This window comes from Thalassophryne amazonica, chromosome 12 (genome assembly GCF_902500255.1).
Source record: "Thalassophryne amazonica chromosome 12, fThaAma1.1, whole genome shotgun sequence".
Taxonomy (NCBI): Eukaryota; Metazoa; Chordata; class Actinopteri; order Batrachoidiformes; family Batrachoididae; genus Thalassophryne; species Thalassophryne amazonica.
Window position 1 is genome coordinate 24,683,185 of NC_047114.1, and position 23,119 is coordinate 24,706,303.

The 23,119-nt window shown below is 39.8% G+C and overlaps 1 protein-coding gene across 2 annotated transcripts in view; it reads left to right on the forward strand.

The window, feature by feature from the left end:
* Window positions 1–23,119, forward strand: part of dpp9 (dipeptidyl-peptidase 9) — a 60,178-nt gene that overhangs the window by 23,313 nt on the left and 13,746 nt on the right. For both annotated transcript variants that reach the window (XM_034183005.1, XM_034183006.1), the window contains exons 15-16: window positions 11,594–11,729; window positions 22,179–22,324. In XM_034183005.1, the coding sequence (XP_034038896.1) occupies window positions 11,594–11,729; window positions 22,179–22,324 (282 nt within the window). The remainder of the gene's footprint in view (window positions 1–11,593; window positions 11,730–22,178; window positions 22,325–23,119) is intronic.

Consider the following 23,119-nt stretch of genomic DNA (forward strand, 5'->3'; position numbering starts at 1 on the left):
ATAGAGTATCTCGTCAATAGTTTTACATCCTCATTGAAGACCACTTTGGATGCTGTAGCTCCTCTGAAAAAGAGAGCTTTAAATCAGAAGTGTCTGACTCCGTGGTATAACTCACAAACTCGTAGCTTAAAGCAGATAACCCGTAAGTTGGAGAGGAAATGGCGTCTCACTAATTTAGAAGATCTTCACTTAGCCTGGAAAAAGAGTCTGTTGCTCTATAAAAAAGCCCTCCGTAAAGCTAGGACATCTTTCTACTCATCACTAATTGAAGAAAATAAGAACAACCCCAGGTTTCTTTTCAGCACTGTAGCCAGGCTGACAAAGAGTCAGAGCTCTATTGAGCTGAGTATTCCATTAACTTTAACTAGTAATGACTTCATGACTTTCTTTGCTAACAAAATTTTAACTATTAGAGAAAAAATTACTCATAACCATCCCAAAGACGTATGGTTATCTTTGGCTGCTTTCAGTGATGCCGGTATTTGGTTAGACTCTTTCTCTCCGATTGTTCTGTCTGAGTTATTTTCATTAGTTACTTCATCCAAACCATGAACATGTTTATTAGACCCCATTCCTACCAGGCTGCTCAAGGAAGCCCTACCATTATTTAATGCTTCGATCTTAAATATGATCAATCTATCTTTGTTAGTTGGCTATGTACCACAGGCTTTTAAGGTGGCAGTAATTAAACCATTACTTAAAAAGCCATCACTTGACCCAGCTATCTTAGCTAATTATAGGCCAATCTCCAACCTTCCTTTTCTCTCAAAAATTCTTGAAAGGGTAGTTGTAAAACAGCTAACTGATCATCTGCAGAGGAATGGTCTATTTGAAGAGTTTCAGTCAGGTTTTAGAATTCATCATAGTACAGAAACAGCATTGGTGAAGGTTACAAATGATATTCTTATGGCCTCGGACAGTGGACTCATCTCTGTGCTTGTTCTGTTAGACCTCAGTGCTGCTTTTGATACTGTTGACCATAAAATTTTATTACAGAGATTAGAGCATGCCATAGGTATTAAAGGCACTGCGCTGCGGTGGTTTGAATCATATTTGTCTAATAGATTACAATTTGTTCATGTAAATGGGGAATCTTCTTCACAGACTAAAGTTAATTATGGAGTTCCACAAGGTTCTGTGCTAGGACCAATTTTATTCACTTTATACATGCTTCCCTTAGGCAGTATTATTAGACGGTATTGCTTAAATTTTCATTGTTACGCAGATGATACCCAGCTTTATCTATCCATGAAGCCAGAGGACACACACCAATTAGCTAAACTGCAGGATTGTCTTACAGACATAAAGACATGGATGACCTCTAATTTCCTGCTTTTAAACTCAGATAAAACTGAAGTTATTGTACTTGGCCCCACAAATCTTAGAAACATGGTGTCTAACCAGATCCTTACTCTGGATGGCATTACCCTGACCTCTAGTAATACTGTGAGAAATCTTGGAGTCATTTTTGATCAGGATATGTCATTCAAAGTGCATATTAAACAAATATGTAGGACTGCTTTTTTGCATTTACGCAATATCTCTAAAATCAGAAAGGTCTTGTCTCAGAGTGATGCTGAAAAACTAATTCATGCATTTATTTCCTCTAGGCTGGACTATTGTAATTCATTATTATCAGGTTGTCCTAAAAGTTCCCTAAAAAGCCTTCAGTTAATTCAAAATGCTGCAGCTAGAGTACTGACGGGGACTAGAAGGAGAGAGCATATCTCACCCATATTGGCCTCTCTTCATTGGCTTCCTGTTAATTCTAGAATAGAATTTAAAATTCTTCTTCTTACTTATAAGGTTTTGAATAATCAGGTCCCATCTTATCTTAGGGACCTCGTAGTACCATATCACCCCAATAGAGCGCTTCGCTCTCAGACTGCAGGCTTACTTGTAGTTCCTAGGGTTTGTAAGAGTAGAATGGGAGGCAGAGCCTTCAGCTTTCAGGCTCCTCTCCTGTGGAACCAGCTCCCAATTCAGATCAGGGAGACAGACACCCTCTCTACTTTTAAGATTAGGCTTAAAACTTTCCTTTTTGCTAAAGCTTATAGTTAGGGCTGGATCAGGTGACCCTGAACCATCCCTTAGTTATGCTGCTATAGACGTAGACTGCTGGGGGGTTCCCATGATGCACTGTTTCTTTCTCTTTTTGCTCTGTATGCACCACTCTGCATTTAATCATTAGTGATCGATCTCTGCTCCCCTCCACAGCATGTCTTTTTCCTGGTTCTCTCCCTCAGCCCCAACCAGTCCCAGCAGAAGACTGCCCCTCCCTGAGCCTGGTTCTGCTGGAGGTTTCTTCCTGTTAAAAGGGAGTTTTTCCTTCCCACTGTAGCCAAGTGCTTGCTCACAGGGGGTCGTTTTGACCGTTGGGGTTTTACATAATTATTGTATGGCCTTGCCTTACAATATAAAGCGCCTTGGGGCAACTGTTTGTTGTGATTTGGCGCTATATAAAAAAATTGATTGATTGATTGATTGAATACTGAGCAGTGGGCATTGATATTTACATTGTGGACTCACGCCAATCCAGCAGGGGGCGGTAAATCATCTATATATTGAAAGTGTGCCTGCGTGATTTTATTTAGTAAGTTCAAGTACATAATATAATTGTAAATACGTTAAAAATACATGGATGACACAAGAATGTGAAAACACATTTCTATTGTGGTGCATCAAAAAATCAAATGACAAAATAGAAGTAAAACATAAAGTAATTATAATAGTAATACTGATGATGATGATAATGATAATAATAGTAGTAGTGTGTATGTGATAGCAAGAACCTAAACAATTTAGAAATACATTAAGACACTAAATTAACATAAAAAATGATGTAATTAACAGAAAATAAAAGGATTGAGTTCTTCTTCTTAAAACTGGTTAGGTCTAAGGTTCTAAAAACATTCTTGACTCGCACACCATTCCAACTGATTATAGAAACTTTGCATAATTTGTTACCACCCTTGAAAAATGTCAGCTATTTAGAGCCTGTGTATCCCCACGGGAACTATGCTAGTTTCCTTTATTTCACCACTTAACCATCAACGTTGAAACTGACAAATTTCAATATGCTGCCCATCAAAATTCCTTTTTGTTCACAAACGTTCCCTGACCTCTCATAGTATTACCGTAAATAAAGTAAGTTCTTGGAAAACAAAGTATAACACATATGTGGAGCACCCAAACAAAGGAGAAAACAAAAAAGAGCATAGAACCCCACAATGCCAGCCCCAGAACATGTTGGACACCTCCCTTCATCTGGAATGGTTTTGTATTGGTGAACAACAAATCTAACTCAAATTCAAATCTAAAGTCCCCTGCCCCCTGGGGCCCTCTGGTAGACAGTATAAGATATTTCATCGCAGAATGTTTTATATAATAATTAATAATAACTGCCATTGCAATTATTGTAAAATATCTAAAGAATATCTAAAGCTCGCAGATCGCAGTCAACTTTAAGTCAAGCCATGCCAGCTGTATGCAACGCAGCCATCCAAATGTCATCCAGGTCCATCACATTCTAACATGATAGTGCAATTTTCAACGAGAGCCTGTTTAGGTGCTATCATATGATGAATTTGTTTTTGTTAATAGGAAACATTTTTATTCCATCAGTGTTCAAATCATATGTGATGCGCAAATGCATTGAACTAAGATTGTGGCTAGGTGTCCTAGATCAACGTATGCCTCATTCATCCTGACTAACAGCGTGGTTGGGGCAGCTCAGTCTTGCGCCTTTTTGATCGTGAAACTTCTTAACAGGCCCCGTGTTCAGTATTTGTCAATAAACGCATGTATAAAGTTGTGAATGTCACACACTGTCAGCCGCGGCACCTCTCACATTTTATTGTGTGTGTGTGTGTGTGTGTGTGTCTGTGTCTGTGTGCTGCACTGGGCCCACAGTGTTGCGACTTCACACACATGCTCCAACTAACTCTTACTGTTTCATGTTTATTGATAGGGTACCAAATAAACTATCCCTGCGTGTCGCCATGTCATCTGTAGCACACACTGTATAATTTCTTTTCTGTGTTCATGTTGACTGAGGTCACAAAGGCAAATTCCCAGCTCCAGGGCCTGTTTACATGCATTTGCATACAACCCCAATTCCAATGAAGTTGGGACGTTGTGTAAAATGTAAATAAAAACAGAATACAATGATTTGCAAATCCTCTTTAACCTATGTTCAATTGAATACACCAAAAAGACCAGATATTTAATGCTCAAACGGATAAACTTTATTGTTTTTGTGCAAATATTTGTTCATTTTGAAATGGATGCCTGCAGCACATTTCAAAAAAGTTGGGATGGGGCAACAAAAGACTGGGAAAGTTGATGAATGCTCAAAGAACACCTGTTTGGAAACAAGAGAGTGTCATGATTGAGTATAAAAGGAGCATCCTCAAAAGGCTCAGCCATTCACAAGGAAATATGGGGCAAAGATCACCACTTTGTGAACAACTGCGTGAAAAAACAGTCCAGCAGTTTAAGAACAATGTTTCTCAACATCCAATTGCAAGGAACTTAGGGATTCCATCATCTACAGTCCATAATATAATCAGAAGATTCAGAGAATCTGGAGAACTTGCTGCACGTAAGCGGCAAGGCCGAAAATCAACATGGAATGCCCGTGACCTTTGACCCCTCATGCAGCACTGCATTAAAAACCAACATCATTGTGTAAAGGATCTTACCACGTGGGCTCAGGAACACTTCAGAAAACCATTGTCTGTTAACACAGTTCATCGCTATATCTACAAGTTAAAACTCTAACATACAAAGCTAAAGCCATACATCAACAACATCCAGAAATGCTGCCGCCGTCTCTGGGCCCGAGCTAATTTGAAATGGATGCACGCAAAATGGAAAAGTGTGCTGTGGTCTGATGAATCCACGTTTCAAATTGTTTTTTGGAAATCTTGGATGTCGTGTCCTTCGGACAAAAGAGGAAAAAGACCATCCAGATTGTTACCAAGGCAAAGTTCAAAAGCCAGCATCTGTTATGGTATGGGGGTGTGTTAGTGCCCATGGCATGAGCAACTTACACATCTGTGATGGCACCATCAATGCTGAAAGGTACATCCAGGTTTTGGAGCAACACATGCTGCCATCCAAGCAACGTCTTTTTCAGGGACGTCCCTGCTTATTTCAGCAAGACAATGCAAAGCCACATTCTGCACGTGTTACAACAGTGTGGCTTCGTAGTAAAAGAGTGCAGGTACTAGACTGGCCTGCCTGCAGTCCAGACCTGTCACCCATTGAAAATGTGTGGTGCATTGTGAAGCACAAAATACAACAGAGACTCCAGATGATTGAACAACTGAAGTCGTACATCAAGCATGAATGGGAAAGATTTCCACCTACAAAGCTTCAATAATTAGTGTCCTCAGTTCCCAAACGCTTATTGAGTGTTGTTAGAAGGAAAGGTGATGTAACACAGTGGTAAACATACCACTGTCCCAGCTTTTTTGAAACATGTTGCAGTTATCCATTTCAAAATGAGCAAATATTTCCACAAAAATAATAAAGTTGATCAGTTTGAACATTAAATATCATGTCTTTGTGGTGTATTCAATTGAATATAGGTTGAAGAGGATTTGTAAATCATTGTATTGTTTTTATTTACATTTTACACAACGTCCCAACTTCATTGGAATTGGGGTTGTATTTAAATAGGGGTGTGGAAAGGTAGGAGCATGGCGCGGGAACATGTGCGCTCAGTTCCACATTAAGTGGGATGTACAAACATAACGTGTGTGGATCCATACCTACACACACTTTGATACATCTAAATATTTTTGTGCTTACGCCAGTTTGGTGTACGCCATGCTTCATTAGGAAATCCACGCAAGTCTTTGTACATGAAACCTCTGGTACTTCAGCAGACATATGAACATGGGCCTCGGCCTCTCCTCCATGGATGGTCTTGGTGCAAGCGTTCGTTGGGCTCGCTCCATCATTAGCGGCTCGGGAAAGTGCTGTTATCCCAATACATTTGACAAGGACACGGATATTATTGCATCTGCTGTAATTCTCAAGTGACTCAAATTTCTCCATCAAATACTCCATGGTCTTTAGTTAACTTGTCCACCTGCAAGTCTGCCTTGGTGACGCAGGATGTCAGTCAGGCCGTCAAGTATGGCCTTTAGACCCTATATGGACTCATTAATCTCTGCTGTTTTGGTATCCAGCTTGTTGGTGAGGGATTGATTCCCATTCTGTATCTCTTGAAATATGAGAGCATTGTCCCCAGTAGGCTGCACCTGACCATGTGCCATCTTGTTAACACTAGCCTCCTGTTTATGGTTGTCCTCTTCATGTGATGAGAAATGTACATTTGCTGAATTACCTTGTTTATTTCTAGAGCTTAAGTCCTTTATGCAGTTTATAAATCAGAATGAAAAATTGGGTTTTTCCAAGGTTTAAATGGACTGCATTTATATAGCGCTTTTCCATCTGCATCAAATGCTCAAAGTGCTTTACAATGATGCCTCACATTCATCCATTCACACAGACACACACACACTGACGTCAGGGTGCTACCATGCAAGGCCCTCACTACACACCAGGAACAACTTGGGGATTAAGGACCTTTTCCCAATTTTCCGGTTTGGCTGGGTCTTGAACCAAGGATCCTCTGGTCCACAGCCCAACGCTTAACCACTACCCACCACCTCCCCAAGAAGTTTAAGTGTGTTTGTAAAGATAGTCTTGGAGAGCCTCAGAAGAAGCGTCCTTCTTGCCCCGCTGCATCATGTGACTCCCAACAATATTCTTCCTTGTGTAACTTTTAACTCCAGCTTCCAAATGCTACCAAATACACACTCCTTTAGCGGCTCTGTATATATATTCAGGGATGTGACTCAATAATGGAGAAATCCAAGGAAAAGTAAACTCTTAGGATGGGGGAAGTTGAAGGGTTCTTGGTGTTTGTAAATGCATTTTGCAACATTTTAGAACAATGAATTGAAGACATTTCATGGAAGATTTGTGAAAATTTTGAGAAATGCAGCAGTACACAACTCATGACAGTTCAGTAAATTATATTCATCTGTCCCCAATGGTAGGCCTATTATATACCCAGCACTAAAAGTATCCAAGTTGTACATAAGATTCTTCATTATTCAGCTGTGCTAATAAAAAACAGTTTGACAAATTGCTATACAGACCTTGACTTTACAGTTAAAAGGATTATTGCAAGTCATGTTTGTTCAGGAATATTCAGTATTTTAATCGAGAAGTAGTCATAAAACAGACATCATCTTCGTCTTCCAGGCTATGAAATAATATCAGCACAAACTAATTAGTTTCAGACAATGAACCAATAATAAAATAACCCATTAACAATAACTTGATGAGTAATAAGAATAAGGAACGTTTGTCTGTGGTTCTGAAAGACAACAAGGTGTCCAATGTTTTAAAGAATAATTTAAAATGTTAAATTGCAACATGAGCAGTATCAGTGGGGGTGGGGGACAAACAAAAACATGTATGTGTATATATATATATATATATATACATATATATACAGTAGTGTTCAGAATAATAGTAGTACTATGTGACTAAAAAGATTAATCCAGGTTTTGAGTATATTTCTTATTGTTACATGGGAAACAAGGTACCAGTAGATACAGTAGATTCTCACAAATCCAGCAAGACCAAGCATTCATGATATGCACACTCTTAAGGCTATGAAATTGGGCTATTAGTAAAAAAAAAAGTAGAAAAGGGGGTGTTCACAATAACAGTGTGGCATTCAGTCAGTGAGTTTGTCAATTTTGTGGAACAAACAGGCGTGAATCAGGTGTCCCCTATTTAAGGATGAAGCCAGCACCTGTTGAACATGCTTTTCTTTTTGAAAGCCTGAGGAAAATGGGATGTTCAAGACATTGTTCAAAAGAACAGTGTAGTTTGATTAAAAAGTTGATTGGAGAGTGGAAAAGTTATACGCTGGTGCAAAAAATTATAGGCTGTTCATCTCCAATGATGTCCAATGTTTTAAAATGGACAAAAAAAAAAACAAAAAAAAACAGACACGTGGAAGAAAACAGAAAACAACCATTAAAATGAATAGAAGAATAACCAGAATGGCAAAGGCTCACCCATTGATCAGCTCCAGGATGATCAAAGACAGTCTGGAGTTACCTGTAAGTGCTGTGACAGTTAGAAGACGCCTGTGTGAAGCTAATTTATTTGCAAGAATCCCCCGCAAAGTCCCTCTGTTAAATAAAAGATGTGCAGAAGAGGTTACAATTTGCCAAAGAACACAACAACTGGTCTAAAGAGAAATAGGGGAATATTTTGTGGACTGATGAGAGTAAAATTGTTCTTTTTGGGTCCAAGGGCCACAGACAGTTTGTGAGACGACTGTTATGTGTCGACGCGAGTTGAGGAGCGGACTTGCGTCAGACAGAACCCAGCGCTAAAAATAACCAGAAAGTGGTTCCAACAACAGAAACAATTTATTTTTCACCTGTGCATAATAATGTGTACAAAACTAAAAGAACGTCCTTCTGGTGGAGTGACTGTTGACACGCTCTTAAGCACCCAAAAGGATAGAAGCCCGGCATTCCTGGACCCACTACCACCAGACAAACACCCCCCAGGTGGACACGTCAAACTGACTCTCTGTGAAGCAAAGAAGAGGTGAGGTAAGTCAGCAGTTACAACAATATCTTTCAAAAGACACACGCTATCAGCAACACATTCAGGTCTGTATTTTTTAACTTTATGCAAATGAACAGCTTCTCACAACAAGTGGAGGATCACTTATCCGCACGCCACAGCAGTGAGAAGCAAACTGCACAATTCTCATCACAATTCCAGTATACTGCGTAACAAAACACCAAGTTACTATCAACAATTAGTCGAACACTTAATCACCTTTAATGTGTGCTGACAGCAAGTGTCCTCACCCTTCCTTGCTTCACGGGCTCGATGTGTCAAACCCAGGCGCGGCCCTCAGCGTCTCACAAACGGACATCACAAGGTCGAGTTCCCGGCAGTTCTGCTTGAATCACACATGCCTTAAATGCAGAACGCCATCCAATTATCTGCTTCAGCTGAAAGTCTTTAACGTTGCATGTGAGCACCAGTCACAGGTGCTACACATGATGTTGATGAGGGTGAGGATTCTTCAGCCAGCACCTTCTCCACAGACAAATCAGTTCTCATGCCACCTGAAGAGCAAAGAAAAGAAAAGAACACCAAAACATCTAGCCACACCCCCCAACACACAACAACGACCCCCAAACTCTGAATTCAAGCCACAGTTCACAGTCAAGACAGTGAAACATGGTGGTGCAAGCATCATGATATGGGCATGTTTCTCCTACTATGGTGTTGGGCCTACAACCCCTGGCAAAAATTATGGAATCACCGGCCTCGGAGGATGTTCATTCAGTTGTTTAATTTTGTAGAAAGAAAGCAGATCACAGACATGACACAAAACTAAAGTCATTTCAAATGGCAACTTTCTGGCTTTAAGAAACACTATAAGAAATCAGGAAAAAAAATTGTGGCAGTCAGTAATGGTTACCTTTTTAGAGAAAGCAGAGGGGAAAAAAATATGGAATCACTCAATTCTGAGGAAAAAATTATGGAATCATGAAAAACAAAAGAACGCTCCAACACATCACTAGTATTTTGTTGCACCACCTCTGGCTTTTATAACAGCTTGCAGTCTCTGAGGCATGGACTTAATGAGTGACAAACGGTACTCTTCATCAATCTGGCTCCAACTTTCTCTGATTGCTGTTGCCAGATCAGCTTTGCAGGTTGGAGCCTTGTCATGGACCATTTTCTTCAACTTCCACCAAAGATTTTCAATTGAATTAAGATCTGGACTATTTGCAGGCCATGACATTGACCCAGTTTTTGCTCTATGGCAAGATGCATTATCATCTTGAAAAATGATTTCATCATCCCCAAACATCCTTTCAATTGATGGGATAAGAAAAGTGTCCAAACTATCAACGTAAACTTGTGCATTTATTGATGATGTAATGACAGCCATCTCCCCAGTGCCTTTACCTGACATGCAGCCCCATATCATCAATGACTGTGGAAATTTACATGTTCTCTTCAGGCAGTCATCTTTATAAATCTCATTGGAATGGCACCAATCAAACGTTCCAGCATCATCACCTTGCCCACTGCAGATTTGAGATTCATCACTGAATATGACTTTCATCCAGTCATCCACAGTCCACAATTGCTTTTCCTTAGCCCATTGTAACCTTGTTTTTTCTGTTTAGGTCTTAATGATGGCTTTCGTTTAGCTTTTCTGTATGTAAATCCCATTTCCTTTAGGCGGCTTCTTACAGTTCGGTCACAGACGTTGACTCCAGTTTCCTCCCATTCATTCCTCATTTGTTTTGTTGTGCATTTTCGATTTTTGAGACATATTGCTTTAAGTTTTCTGTCTTGACGCTTTGATGTCTTCCTTGGTCTACCAGTATGTTTGCCTTTAACAACTTTCCCATGTTGTTTGTATTTGGTCCAGAGTTTAGACACAGCTGACTGTGAACAACCAACATCTTTTGCAGCATTGCATGATGATTTACCCTCTTTTAAGAGTTTGATAATCCTCTCCTTTGTTTCAATTGACATCTCTTGTGTTGGAGCCATGATTCATGTAAGTCCACTTGGTGCAACAGCTCTCCAAGGTGTGATCACTCCTTTTTAGATGCAGACTAACGAGCAGATCTGATTTGATGCAGGTGTTAGTTTTGGGGATGAAAATTTACAGGGTGATTCCATAATTTATTCCTCAGAATTGAGTGAGTCCATATTTTTTTCCCTCTGCTTGGTCTATAAAAGTAACCGTTACTGACTGCCACAATTATTTTTCTTGATTTCTTATAGTGTTTCTTAAAGCCAGAAAGTTGCCATTTGTAATGACTTTAGTTTTGTGTCATGTCTGTGATCTGCTTTTTTTCTACAAAATTAAACAACTGATTGAACATCCTCCGAGGCCGGTGATTCCATAATTATTGCCAGGGGTTGTATATATCGCATACCAGGTATCATGGATCAGTTTGGATATGTCAAAATACTTGAAGAGGTCATGTTGCCTTATGCTGAAGAGGACATGCCCCTGAAATGGGTGTTTCAACAAGACAATGACCCCAAGCACACTAGTAAATGAGCAAAATCTTGGTTCCAAACCAACAAAATTAATGCCTCGCAGATGTGAAGAAATCATGAAAAACTGTGGTTATACAACTAAATACTAGTTTAGTGATTCACAGGATTGCTAAAAAAGCAGTTTGATAATAGTTTTGAGTTTGTAGTATCAACAGCAGATGCTATTATTGTGAACACCCCCTTTTCTACTTTTTTTTTTTTTTTTACTAATAGCCTAATTTCATAGCCTTAAGAGTGTGCATATCATGAATGCTTGGTCTTGTTGGATTTGTGAGAATCTACTGGTACCTTGTTTCCCATGTAACAATAAGAAATATACTCAAAACCTGGTATTTTAGCATTGCGTTATATTTGAGAACTATCAAGGTTGATGGTCTTTTGTTTTTATATTTTGAGTTCCAGCTGAACTCCTTTATGTGTGTGTGTCTCTCTGCAGAACTTTGACTTTTTTGTCAGCCACTACAGCAATGTGAGTACGCCACCCTGTGTTCATGTCTACAAGCTGACCAGTCCAGAAGGAGACCCGCTGCGCATGGTGCCTGAGTTCTGGGCCAGCATGATGGAATCACCAGGTAAATAACATCTGATGAGCATTTGTCTGTGTGGTACTTTGTGATCTTTTTGTGCAGAAACAACTTCTTGTCTTAAAAAATGAGCTTGTTTTTTTTCAGTTAAATATACTGAACAAAATTATAAATCCAACATAAGACATTTTTAAATATTTTGTACACTTGGGCTTAATGAAATTACTCTGTTCGGTCAGCATACCTTTACTGTTCAGTTTCACACAGATTACAGACATTCAGATGTCCATTTGGATCTCACAAGATTCATTGCAAGTCAGTGGTGTGGGCGCTGGTGTCATGCATCAGAATTCACAAGTCAGTATCTTGTGTGGCCTCCGTTTGGATCTCGCAGTGCGGTACATCTCCTGCACATGGATCTCACAAGGTTGTTAATTGTGATCTATGGACTATTGTCCCACTCTTCTGGAGGAGTTGGATATACAGACCCTGAGTTGGGGTGGTGTCATGTGGTTTGTGTGGATGTGGTTGGTTGAGCGATCTCCCAAACTGTCGAAAGTGACTGTCTGATGCAGCTGATGGTAGAGAAGTGGACTAACCACTGTACAGCTACAGTTCTTGTCGACATCCCAGCACTGCCAGTAGCACACGCACCTTCCTGACTTGTCATCTGTGACATGGTAATATCTGACATTTCAGGACATTTTGGGGTGGCCTTTTATCATCCCCAGTACAAGGATTGTCTGAATATTGCTCGTGTTCTTTCAGAAGTGCTACAGCATGCCACATCTACCTGGAGGGAGCAATATCTCAGTAACGAAGTGGCAAAATGTCACACGTGTCTAAAAAACATTTGTGCATTAAGAACAATAGGAATCAACCATTTGTACTCACAGAAAAATTTGGAAATTTTTTGCCGCACCATTCATAAAATATTTTAAGATTTAAAGTATTGCATTTATAATTTTATTCAGTGTATTTTGTTATATTGTAGCTCCTTGAGATGACTCTCATTTATTTATCAAATCAAATCAATTTTATTTATATAGCACCAAATCACAACAAACAGTCGCCCCAAGGCGCTTCACATTGCAAGACAAGGCCATACAATAATTACGGAAAAACCCCAACGGTCAAAACAACCCCCTGTGAGCAAGCACTTGGCAACAGTGGGAAGGAAAAACTCCCTTTTAACAGGAAGAAACCTCCAGCAGAACCAGGCTCAGGGAGGGGCAATCTTCTGCTGGGACTGGTTGGGGCTGAGGGAGAGAACCAGGAAAAAGACATGCTATGGAGGGGAGCAGAGATCGATCACTAATGATTAAATGCAGAGTGGTGCATACAGAGCAAAAAGAGAAAGAAACACTCAGTGCATCATGGGAACCCCCCAGCAGTCTAAGTCTATAGCAGCATAACTAAGGGATGGTTCAGGATCACCTGATCCAGCCCTAACTATAAGCTTTAGCAAAAAGGAAAGTTTTAAGCCTAATCTTAAAAGTAGAGAGGGTGTCTGTCTCCCTGATCCGAATTGGGAGCTGGTTCCACAGGAGAGGAGCCTGAAAGCTGAAGGCTCTGCCTCCCATTCTACTCTTACAAACCCTAGGAACTACAAGTAAGCCTGCAGTCTGAGAGCGAAGCGCTCTATTGGGGTGATATGGTACTATGAGGTCCCTAAGATAAGATGGGACCTAATTATTCAAAACCTTATAAGTAAGAAGAAGAATTTTAAATTCTATTCTAGAATTAACAGGAAGCCAATGAAGAGAGGCCAATATGGGTGAGATATGCTCTCTCCTTCTAGTCCCTGTCAGTACTCTAGCTGCAGCATTTTGAATTAACTGAAGGCTTTTCAGGGAACTTTTAGGACAACCTGATAATAATGAATTACAATAGTCCAGCCTAGAGGAAATAAATGCATGAATTAGTTTTTCAGCATCACTCTGAGACAAGACCTTTCTAATTTTAGAGATATTGCGCAAATGCAAAAAAGCAGTCCTACATATTTGTTTAATATGCGCATTGAATGACATATCCTGATCAAAAATGACTCCAAGATTTCTCACACTATTACTAGAGGTCAGGGTAATGCCATCCACAGTAAGGATCTGGTTAGACACCATGTTTCTAAGATTTGTGGGGCCAAGTACAATAACTTCAGTTTTATCTGAGTTTAAAAGCAGGAAATTAGAGGTCATCCATGTCTTTATGTCTGTAAGACAATCCTGCAGTTTAGCTAATTGGTGTGTGTCCTCTGGCTTCATGGATAGATAAAGCTGAGTATCATCTGCGTAACAATGAAAATTTAAGCAATGCTGTCTAATAATACTGCCTAAGGGAAACATGTATAAAGTGAATAAAATTGGTCCTAGCACAGAACCTTGTGGAACTCCATAATTAACCTTAGTCTGTGAAGAAGATTCCCCATTTACATGAACAAATTGTAATCTATTAGATAAATATGATTCAAACCACCCCAGCGCAGTGCCTTTAATACCTATGGCATGCTCTAATCTCTGTAATAAAATTTTATGGTCAACAGTATCAAAAGCAGCACTGAGGTCTAACAGAACAAGCACAGAGATGAGTCCACTGTCTGAGGCCATAACAAGATCATTTGTAACCTTCTAATGCTGTTTCTGTACTATGATGAATTCTAAAACCTGACTGAAACTCTTCAAATAGACCTTTCCTCTGCAGATGATCAGTTAGCTGTTTTACAACTACCCTTTCTAGAATTTTTGAGAGAAAAGGAAGGTTGGAGATTGGCCTATAATTAGCTAAGATAGCTTGGTCAAGTGATGGCTTTTTAAGTAATGGTTTAATTACTGCCACCTTAAAAGCCTGTGGCCAACTAATAAAGATAGACTGATCATATTTAAGATCGAAGCATTAAATAATGGTAGGGCTTCCTTGAGCAGCCTGGTAGGAATGGGGTCTAATAGACATGTTGATGGTTTGGAGGAAGTAACTAATGAAAATAACTCAGACAGAACAATCAGAGAGAAAGAGTCTAGCCAAATACCGGCATCACTGAAAGCAGCCAAAGATAACGATACGTCTTTGGGATGGTTATGAGTAATTTTTCTCTAATAGTTAAAATTTTATTAGCAAAGAAAGTCATGAAGTCATTACTAGTTAAAGTTAAAGGAATACTCAGCTCAATAGAGCTCTGACTTTTTGTCAGCCTGGCTACAGTGCTGAAAAGAAACCTGGGGTTGTTCTTATTTTCTTCAATTAGTGATAAGTAGTAAGATGTCCTAGCTTTACGGAGGCCTTTTTTATAGAGCAACAGACTCTTTTTCCAGGCTAAGTGAAGATCTTCTAAATTAGTGAGACGCCATTTCCTCTCCAACTTACGGGTTATCTGCTTTAAGCTGCGAGTTTGTGAGTTATACCACGGAGTCAGGCACTTCTGATTTAAAGCTCTCTTTTTCAGAGGAGCTACAGCATCCAAAGTTGTCTTCAATGAGGATGTAAAACTATTGAGATACTCTATCTCACTTACAGAGTTTAGGTAGCTACTCTGCACTGTGTTGGTATATGGCATTAGAGAACATAAAGAAGGAATCATATCCTTAAACCTAGTTACAGCGCTTTCTGAAAGACTTCTAGTGTAATGAAACTTATTCCCCACTGCTGGGTAGTCCGTCAGAGTAAATGTTATTAAGAAATGATCAGACAGAAGGGAGTTTTCAGGGAATACTGTTAAGTCTTCAATTTCCATACCATAAGTCAGAACAAGATCTAAGATATGATTAAAGTGGTGGGTGGACTCATTTACATTTTGAGCAAAGCCAATTGAGTCTAATAATAGATTAAATGCAGTGTTGAGGCTGTCATTCTCAGCATCTGTGTGGATGTTAAAATCGCCCACTATAATTATCTTATCTGAGCTAAGCACTAAGTCAGACAAAGTCTGAAAATTCACAGAGAAACTCACAGTAACGACCAGGTGGACGATAGATAACAAATAAAACTGGTTTTTGGGACTTCCAATTTGGATGGACAAGACTAAGAGTCAAGCTTTCAAATGAATTAAAGCTCTGTCTGGGTTTTGGATTAATTAATAAGCTGGAATGGAAGATTGCTGCTAATCCTCCGCCTCGGCCCATGCTACGAGCATTCTGGCAGTTAGTGTGACTCGGGGGTGTTGACTCATTTAAACTAACATATTCATCCTGCTGTAACCAGGTTTCTATAAGGCAGAATAAATCAATATGTTGATCAATTATTATATCATTTACTAACAGGGACTTAGAAGAGAGAGACCTAATGTTTAATAGACCACATTTAACTGTTTTAGTCTGTGGTGCAGTTGAAGGTGCTATATTATTTTTTCTTTTTGAATTTTTATGCTTAAATAGATTTTTACTGGTTATTGGTGGTCTGTGAGCAGGCACCGTCTCAACGGGGATGGGGTAATGAGGGGATGGCAGGGGTAGAGAAGCTGCAGAGAGGTGTGTAAGACTACAACTCTGCTTCCTGGTCCCAACCCTGGATAGTCACGGTTTGGAGGATTTAAGAAAATTGGCCAGATTTCTAGAAATGAGAGCTGCTCCATCCAAAGTGGGATGGATGCCGTCTCTCCTAACAAGACCAGGTTTTCCCCAGAAGCTTTGCCAATTATCTATGAAGCCCACCTCATTTTTTGGACACCACTCAGACAGCCAGCAATTCAAGGAGAACATGCGGCTAAACATGTCACTCCCGGTCCGATTGGGGAGGGGCCCAGAGAAAACTACAGAGTCCGACATTGTTTTTGCAAAGTTACACACCGATTCAATGTTAATTTTAGTGACCTCCGATTGGCGTAACCGGGTGTCATTACTGCCGACGTGAATTACAATCTTACCAAATTTACGCTTAGCCTTAGCCAGCAGTTTCAAATTTCCTTCAGTGTCGCCTGCTCTGGCCCCCGGAAGACAATTGACTATGGTTGCTGGTGTCGCTAACTTCACATTTCAACTGCACGGGTTGGCGGTGTACACGGGGCTTCTGTTTAGGGCTACACTTCCTCCTCACAGTCACCCAGTCGGCCTGCTTTCCCGGCTGCTCGGGATCTGCTGGAAGGGAACTAACGGCGGCTAAGCTACCTTGGTCCGCACCGACTACAGGGGCCTGGCTAGCTGTAGAATTTTCCACGGTGCGGAGCCGAGTCTCTTATTCGCCCAGCCTGGCCTCCAAAGCTACTAATACGCTACACTTATTACAAGTACCATTACTGCTAAAGGAGGCCGAGGAATAACTAAACATTTCACACCCATAGCAGAAAAGTGCGGGAGAGACGGGAGAAGCCACCATGCTAAATCGGCTAAGAGCTAGTAGCTGCGCTAAGCTAGCGGATTCCTAACAACACACAAAGTGAATAATGTGTAAATAATTGAGGTGATTCAGCAGAGGGAGTGCTTTAGTTACGGCACGTGAAGATTACACTGTGAAACAAATCGTTATCTAGTTATCTAGATCAATCTAACTGCGCAGATTAAACAGCTAACAGATACAGCAAAACACTGCTGTGCTCCAGAACAGGAAGTGATACAATACCGCAGTGAGAGCCAACCAACAGTAGAGGCAAGCAAGAGACCATGGGTACCAAAACAGTGCCCGGGGCTCAGATATTTAAAGCCTGGAGTATCCTTAAGCTTCACTCCTTAACTGTACTGCTGTCAGTGCTGTAGAAATTAAAGAAATAAATTCAGAGCTCTCTGTCTCGCTCTGTCTGTCTGTCTGTGCGTGTGCATGCAAATATTATTTAGACCAAATTTTGCTGTGTTGTCCAGGCAACTTAGCTGATTTAGGCTTTTTTTGGTGGTGGGGGGGAGCAGCTGAGCTTTTCATATTCTTCATATTCCTTGCTATGGTTAGCTCACAGGTGGCTAAACAAGTTTATTGTGAGGCTGTTTTTAACATCAACTGGTTTCCGACAAAGTGTGCAGATTGCCATCTTTTCAAATCTGAACCACCTTGTCTCCTGAGGTTATAGTAATCCTATTTCAAATGGGTAATATGTGCTAATGTACCCTCAGTGCCTGAAGTAATGGGCCATTTTCTCCATATGATGGGCACTTCTCAGATATCATTGGGCCTATGTGGAGCACAATAAAGTAAATAATTCAAGAGTTGTAATGTTTCAGTTGCATGAATGTTAAATGTCATTGTTTAATGTGATAATTTTTTTCTTTATTAATCTGAGGTGAAATTGAAGAATTTTGCGGATATTTTGTTAAATGTGTCATAGAGGTTTTAAACAAGCTGTCAGGCCTAAATGATGTGTATAGCAGGAGAATTTCTCTAAAAACAGACATAGAACTTTGGGACATGAGCAGTGTTGCCACAGTTACTTTGAAAAGTGACTTTATTAGTTACTTTTTAGTTACTTTATACACTTGCTTTATTGACAGCTTTATACAGTTACTTTATTAGCAGCTGCTGAATGCAACTAATAATATCAGTTATCAAGTTATTCACCAATGAATATGGCTTTATACACCCTGAAGAAAACCATCGGCCTCAGGGTGTATGGTTTTATCATATACCTATAAATGATAAATGTTGTATGGTTTTCTGAAGGGTGTAAAAAGCCATATTCATTGGTGAACAACTTGATACCAATTTTATCATATACAGTGGTCCCTCGTTTATCGCGGGAGTTAAGTTCTAAAAATGGCCCGCGATAGGTGAAATCTGCAAAGTAGTCAGCGTTATTTTTTACAATTATTATAGATGTTTTAAGGCTGTAAAACCCCTCCCTACACACTTTATACACTTTTCTCAAACAGGCATTAACATTTTCTCATTTTTCTCTCCTGTGTAAACACTCAAAGTTCAAACTTTAGTAGAAAAAAATATAACATTTTCCTATAAATAATTATGATGGCTTTTAGAACTAGCAAATTTAATTTTAACGATCAACCTACGAGGTTGGACACGTAAGAAATTATTAATAGTGACTCACCAGTATTTCACAGTTCCTCTGACTGCGCCTCTTCGTCATGGCGCCGCTCCGCTGTCCGGATTGGCTGATTAATTGGGTGGTATGAAAAATATTACCCGTCCGCGAAAAGGGTGTATTGCTATTTATTCTTTAGTGTTTTATGCAATCATATTGGCGTATCATTTATAGGTATATGATAAGGTAATTTATTAGTTGCTAATAATACTATATATATAACTTGTATAATAATATGTTACTCTTAAAATTGATTAATCAGCAAAGTAACTACTAGTTATTTTTCTTAGTACTGTCTTAAAAATAACCACATTAGATTACTAGTTACTTTATTAGGTACATTCAAAAAGCTGCTGACAAGTTGTCCGCAGCTGCTAATGAAGTAACTGTATAATGTAACTGTGGAAAGTAACTAATAAAGTAACTTTTCACAGTAACTAGCAACACTGGGCATGAAAACTATTTAACATTATTACTTGATTAAAATGTAAAAGATAAATTAAAAACTGGTTTTCCATAATGTGACCTCTTGAATATCTGAACCACCTTGTCTCCTGAGGTTATAGTATCCTATTTCAAATGGGTAATGTGTGGTAATATACCCTCAGTGCCTGAAGTAATGGGCCATTTTCTCCATATGATGGACATTTCTCAGATATCAATGGGCCTATGTGGAGCACAATATCTGTATTGTGCAATATATGTAAACCATATGCAATATTCCCATGCAATATGATTCCACAGTTGTATATAATTCTTGTTTTACATTTTATTTGGTCCACATTTGATTTTATTTTACTTTATCTTATGTTTATTTAGTTGTACATACACTCTGAACAATTTATTGTTAAATTTTATTATCTTTTATTTGGCTAAAAATTACTCGTACCACGGAATGCACCTTTTTGGAGTTGCACTCAAATCTCGTTGCAATGCAAATTACAGTGACAGTAAAGGCGATTCTGATTCGATTCTGATTCTGAATACTGATCATATTCTCAAATCTGGACTGTTTTAGTTTTCAAATCTGCTCCCTGCAAGTTAAAATCTGCATTGGGGAAAAAATAAAGATATATCAAAGTTAGGTGTAGCTGAGCTTTAACTTTGCTGTTTCTGAGCAAAACTGCACAGTTCAAACGCATTTTACACATTACTGCAATCTATTATCTCTATTATCTCCACATGAAAATGACTTTACAGTGAGTTGATCCTCGTCTAGTGATTAAATCATCTGCAGTAGATTGCGAGGCTGAAAGTTGTCTGCATGTTGTCTGAGTTTTCAACTTTTTTTTTTTTTTTAATCTGTCGTGCTGTGCACTAAACTAACCAGTGTTACGGGACACTGGTAGTGCGACATTATGTGACTGTGACTCTCTGCTTTGCTAAAATGTAAAGGCTGTTTAAAAACCACCTTCAACCAAGTTCTTTTGGCTTCTCCCTTTTTCACTTGGAGTTACTACGGTAGATCTGATATGGATCTGCATGTTGATTTGGCACAGGTTTTACACGGGATGCCCTTCCTGATGCAGTTCCACATCACATGGGTAATAGCCAGGGGTTGTCTTGAACCTGGAACTTTTTGTTCTGGAAACAAGTGCGCTTACTGCTTGGCCACCAAAAGCCCAGTCTGGCAATATTACTCTTCTGCATCCCAATTGGTAAGCTTTGATAGTTTCAGATGAAGCCCACCTGGAAGAAGAAAAAGGTGCAGTTCCTTGACTGGCCACTTGAGGCTGGCTCCAAAAGTGAGCAGGTTCCTGTTCAAGTCCATGTTAAAATGTCCAAAAACTTTCCATCTTAATTTTCCCTGACTGCGCATATTACCGTATTTTCCGGACTATAAGTCGCACCGGAGTATAAGTCGCACCAGCCACTTTATCCATTATAAAGAAAAACAAACCATAAATAAGTCGCACCGGAGTATAAGTCGCACCAGCCACTTTATCCATTATAAAGAAAAATAAACCATAAATAAGGTCCACTGGACTATAAGTCCCATGGACATACAGGTATGTTAACATGAAAAGTTCAGATGATAATATTGTGACGGCTACCGTTTTCGGATGCATATTTCACCAGTCGCAACTTGTAATCTGCAGAGTATGATTTTCTTTTTGGTGGCATTTTTTCGGGCCTTCTCCGTTGTCTTATGTTATGTTATCAGTAACGTTAAAATTTTTATTTTTCTATGGTAGTCAGAAGTCGCAGGAACAGTCACACAAGCCTTGAGTGCCCTCTCGTGAGCTGCATTTTACCTACAGATATGTTTGTATTTTGCGGACCACATTGCGAGCCGAACCATGCAGCACCTACCTGCGCAGCTCATGACCACCCAGCGGTGTTGATCCAGCTCCTTCCAAGTGCAGACGCTAATCCTCCGCCGTCGCTCAGTGCTCCCATGCAGCTCTCAGCGTCAACTCTGCTCACACTGATATCCAAGGGTTGAAGCTGTCTTGTTAGCCGTCCCGGAATAAACACCATGTTCGTCTGCTTCAAACGCTTTTCACAATCATCGACGCCAGCTCCTTCCAAGTGCACACACTAATCCTCCGCCGTCGCTCACCCAATGCTCCCACGCAGCTCTCAGCGTCAACTTAAACACTCTGCTCACATTGATATCCAAGGGTTGAAGCTGTTCTGTTCGCCATGCCGGAATAACAGCAAGCACCGTGTTCGTCAGCTTCACACACTGTGGGTGAGGTGAGGAATACGCATCCAACGTTCTGTTCTCTGATTGGTTATCGCGACCAGCGTGAACTATAGGATGGCCGTCATACTACAGTGCCCATGATGCATTGCATTTCCTTTTCCGGTGGCCATTTTAAAACATAGATCGACTCTGTCACGTAAAATTGTTTTGTTACAGTAAATTAATTGAGATCCTACCGGTATATTTTTAATTTATAAGTCGCACCGGAGTATAGGTCGCACCCCAGGCCAAAACATGTAAAAAAGTGCGACTTATAGTCCGGAAAATACGGTATATTGTATCAAACAATATGTTATAATGTCTCCTCTATGTTAATGTTCAGGTCTTCTGAAAAATAACTGACAAGATGGATTCATTTTGTTTTTTATTCGCCCTCAGACTTTCAGTGGATTAAATGCTTGCATACACCAAGATGGCTGCCTCTTTAAACAGCACAGAAGATTCCAGAAATTGATGGAATTACTTGTTGAAACTTCAGAATGATGACTTGGAATCATTAATTGTTAATTGGGACATATAAGCTGTACTTAGGGGTCTAACTGAGGAACCACTGCCATCTTGTGTTTAAGAGCAGAGGAAAAATCTAAAGAATTACAGAATTTTACTTGCACTGTAACGTCTGCTGCACATTTGAAGTCAAAAGTCAAATTAATACCTGTTGCTGTTGAAATGCTTAACACACCTGCTGTGTTTGTTGTGTTATTTCAGACTAAATTTTAAGATGCATCATTGGATTATATGATACTGGCTGTGCATATAGCATAAGTTTGTAGACTCATTGGGTCAAAAACTTAGCACATGGTGCGAATTTTTAAGCAATGATGTTTGCACCGTCCAGGTTGCCCAGGAGATTACAATCCACCAGAGATTTTTGACTTTCCGGGGAAGTCAGGCTTCCAACTTTACGGAATGGTATACAAGCCTCACAACCTGCAGCCTGGCAGGCAGCACCCAACTGTTCTGTTTGTGTATGGAGGTCCACAGGTCAGTGTCTCATACAGGCGTTTCATCACATGGTATCTTGTTACAACTGCCGTTGTTTTTTGTTCATCAGAATGTGCTTTAAAGTGTAGGTGACATGATATGTAATGGTTTTTTTTTGAGTATTTAAGACTAAAATTAAACATTTTGAAATTTTGCCTTTTCTGGTGTGCAGTTACTGAAGAGATAAATATTCAGATTTTGAACTGTGCACCACTAAAACCAGGAACTTCCTGGTGAGTCCCGACATTGGAGTAGAAGGAGGAAGTGACATCAGCGCCACATCCATTAACTTAAGAGTCCCATTAATTTATGGAATGTTACAGGCGGCTGACAGCCCCGTTTCCACCAAGTGGTTCGGGCCAGAGCTGCAGCATGTTTTCAGTGTCAGAATGGTTAATTCTCCCTGGCAGTATCCTTTTGATTGGCAGGTGGATCCCTTATATTGATGAGAGCGCGTGCAGTTTCTGCCGCTTCTCCACTCGACACGAAGGCCAAACTGAGTATTTTCACATTATTTTATTTTATTTATTGTTTTGTGGATCATCGGATAATTTGGTCATATGCAGACTGAGACGTTATGAGCAGATGAGGAGCTGTGAGTCTTTCAACTTGCAGCACAAAGTGCTCAAATTATTTTCAGACCTCGTTTTGTAAAGGTGGATAAGTTTTCATCAGACTGAAGATTATCTCACTGAAATGGACAGGCAAGACTATATGTATTATTTACTCCTTGTGTGAATGGTTTTAATATTTAAAAATGTGTTACACTACTAACGTACAGTACACTAACTGTAT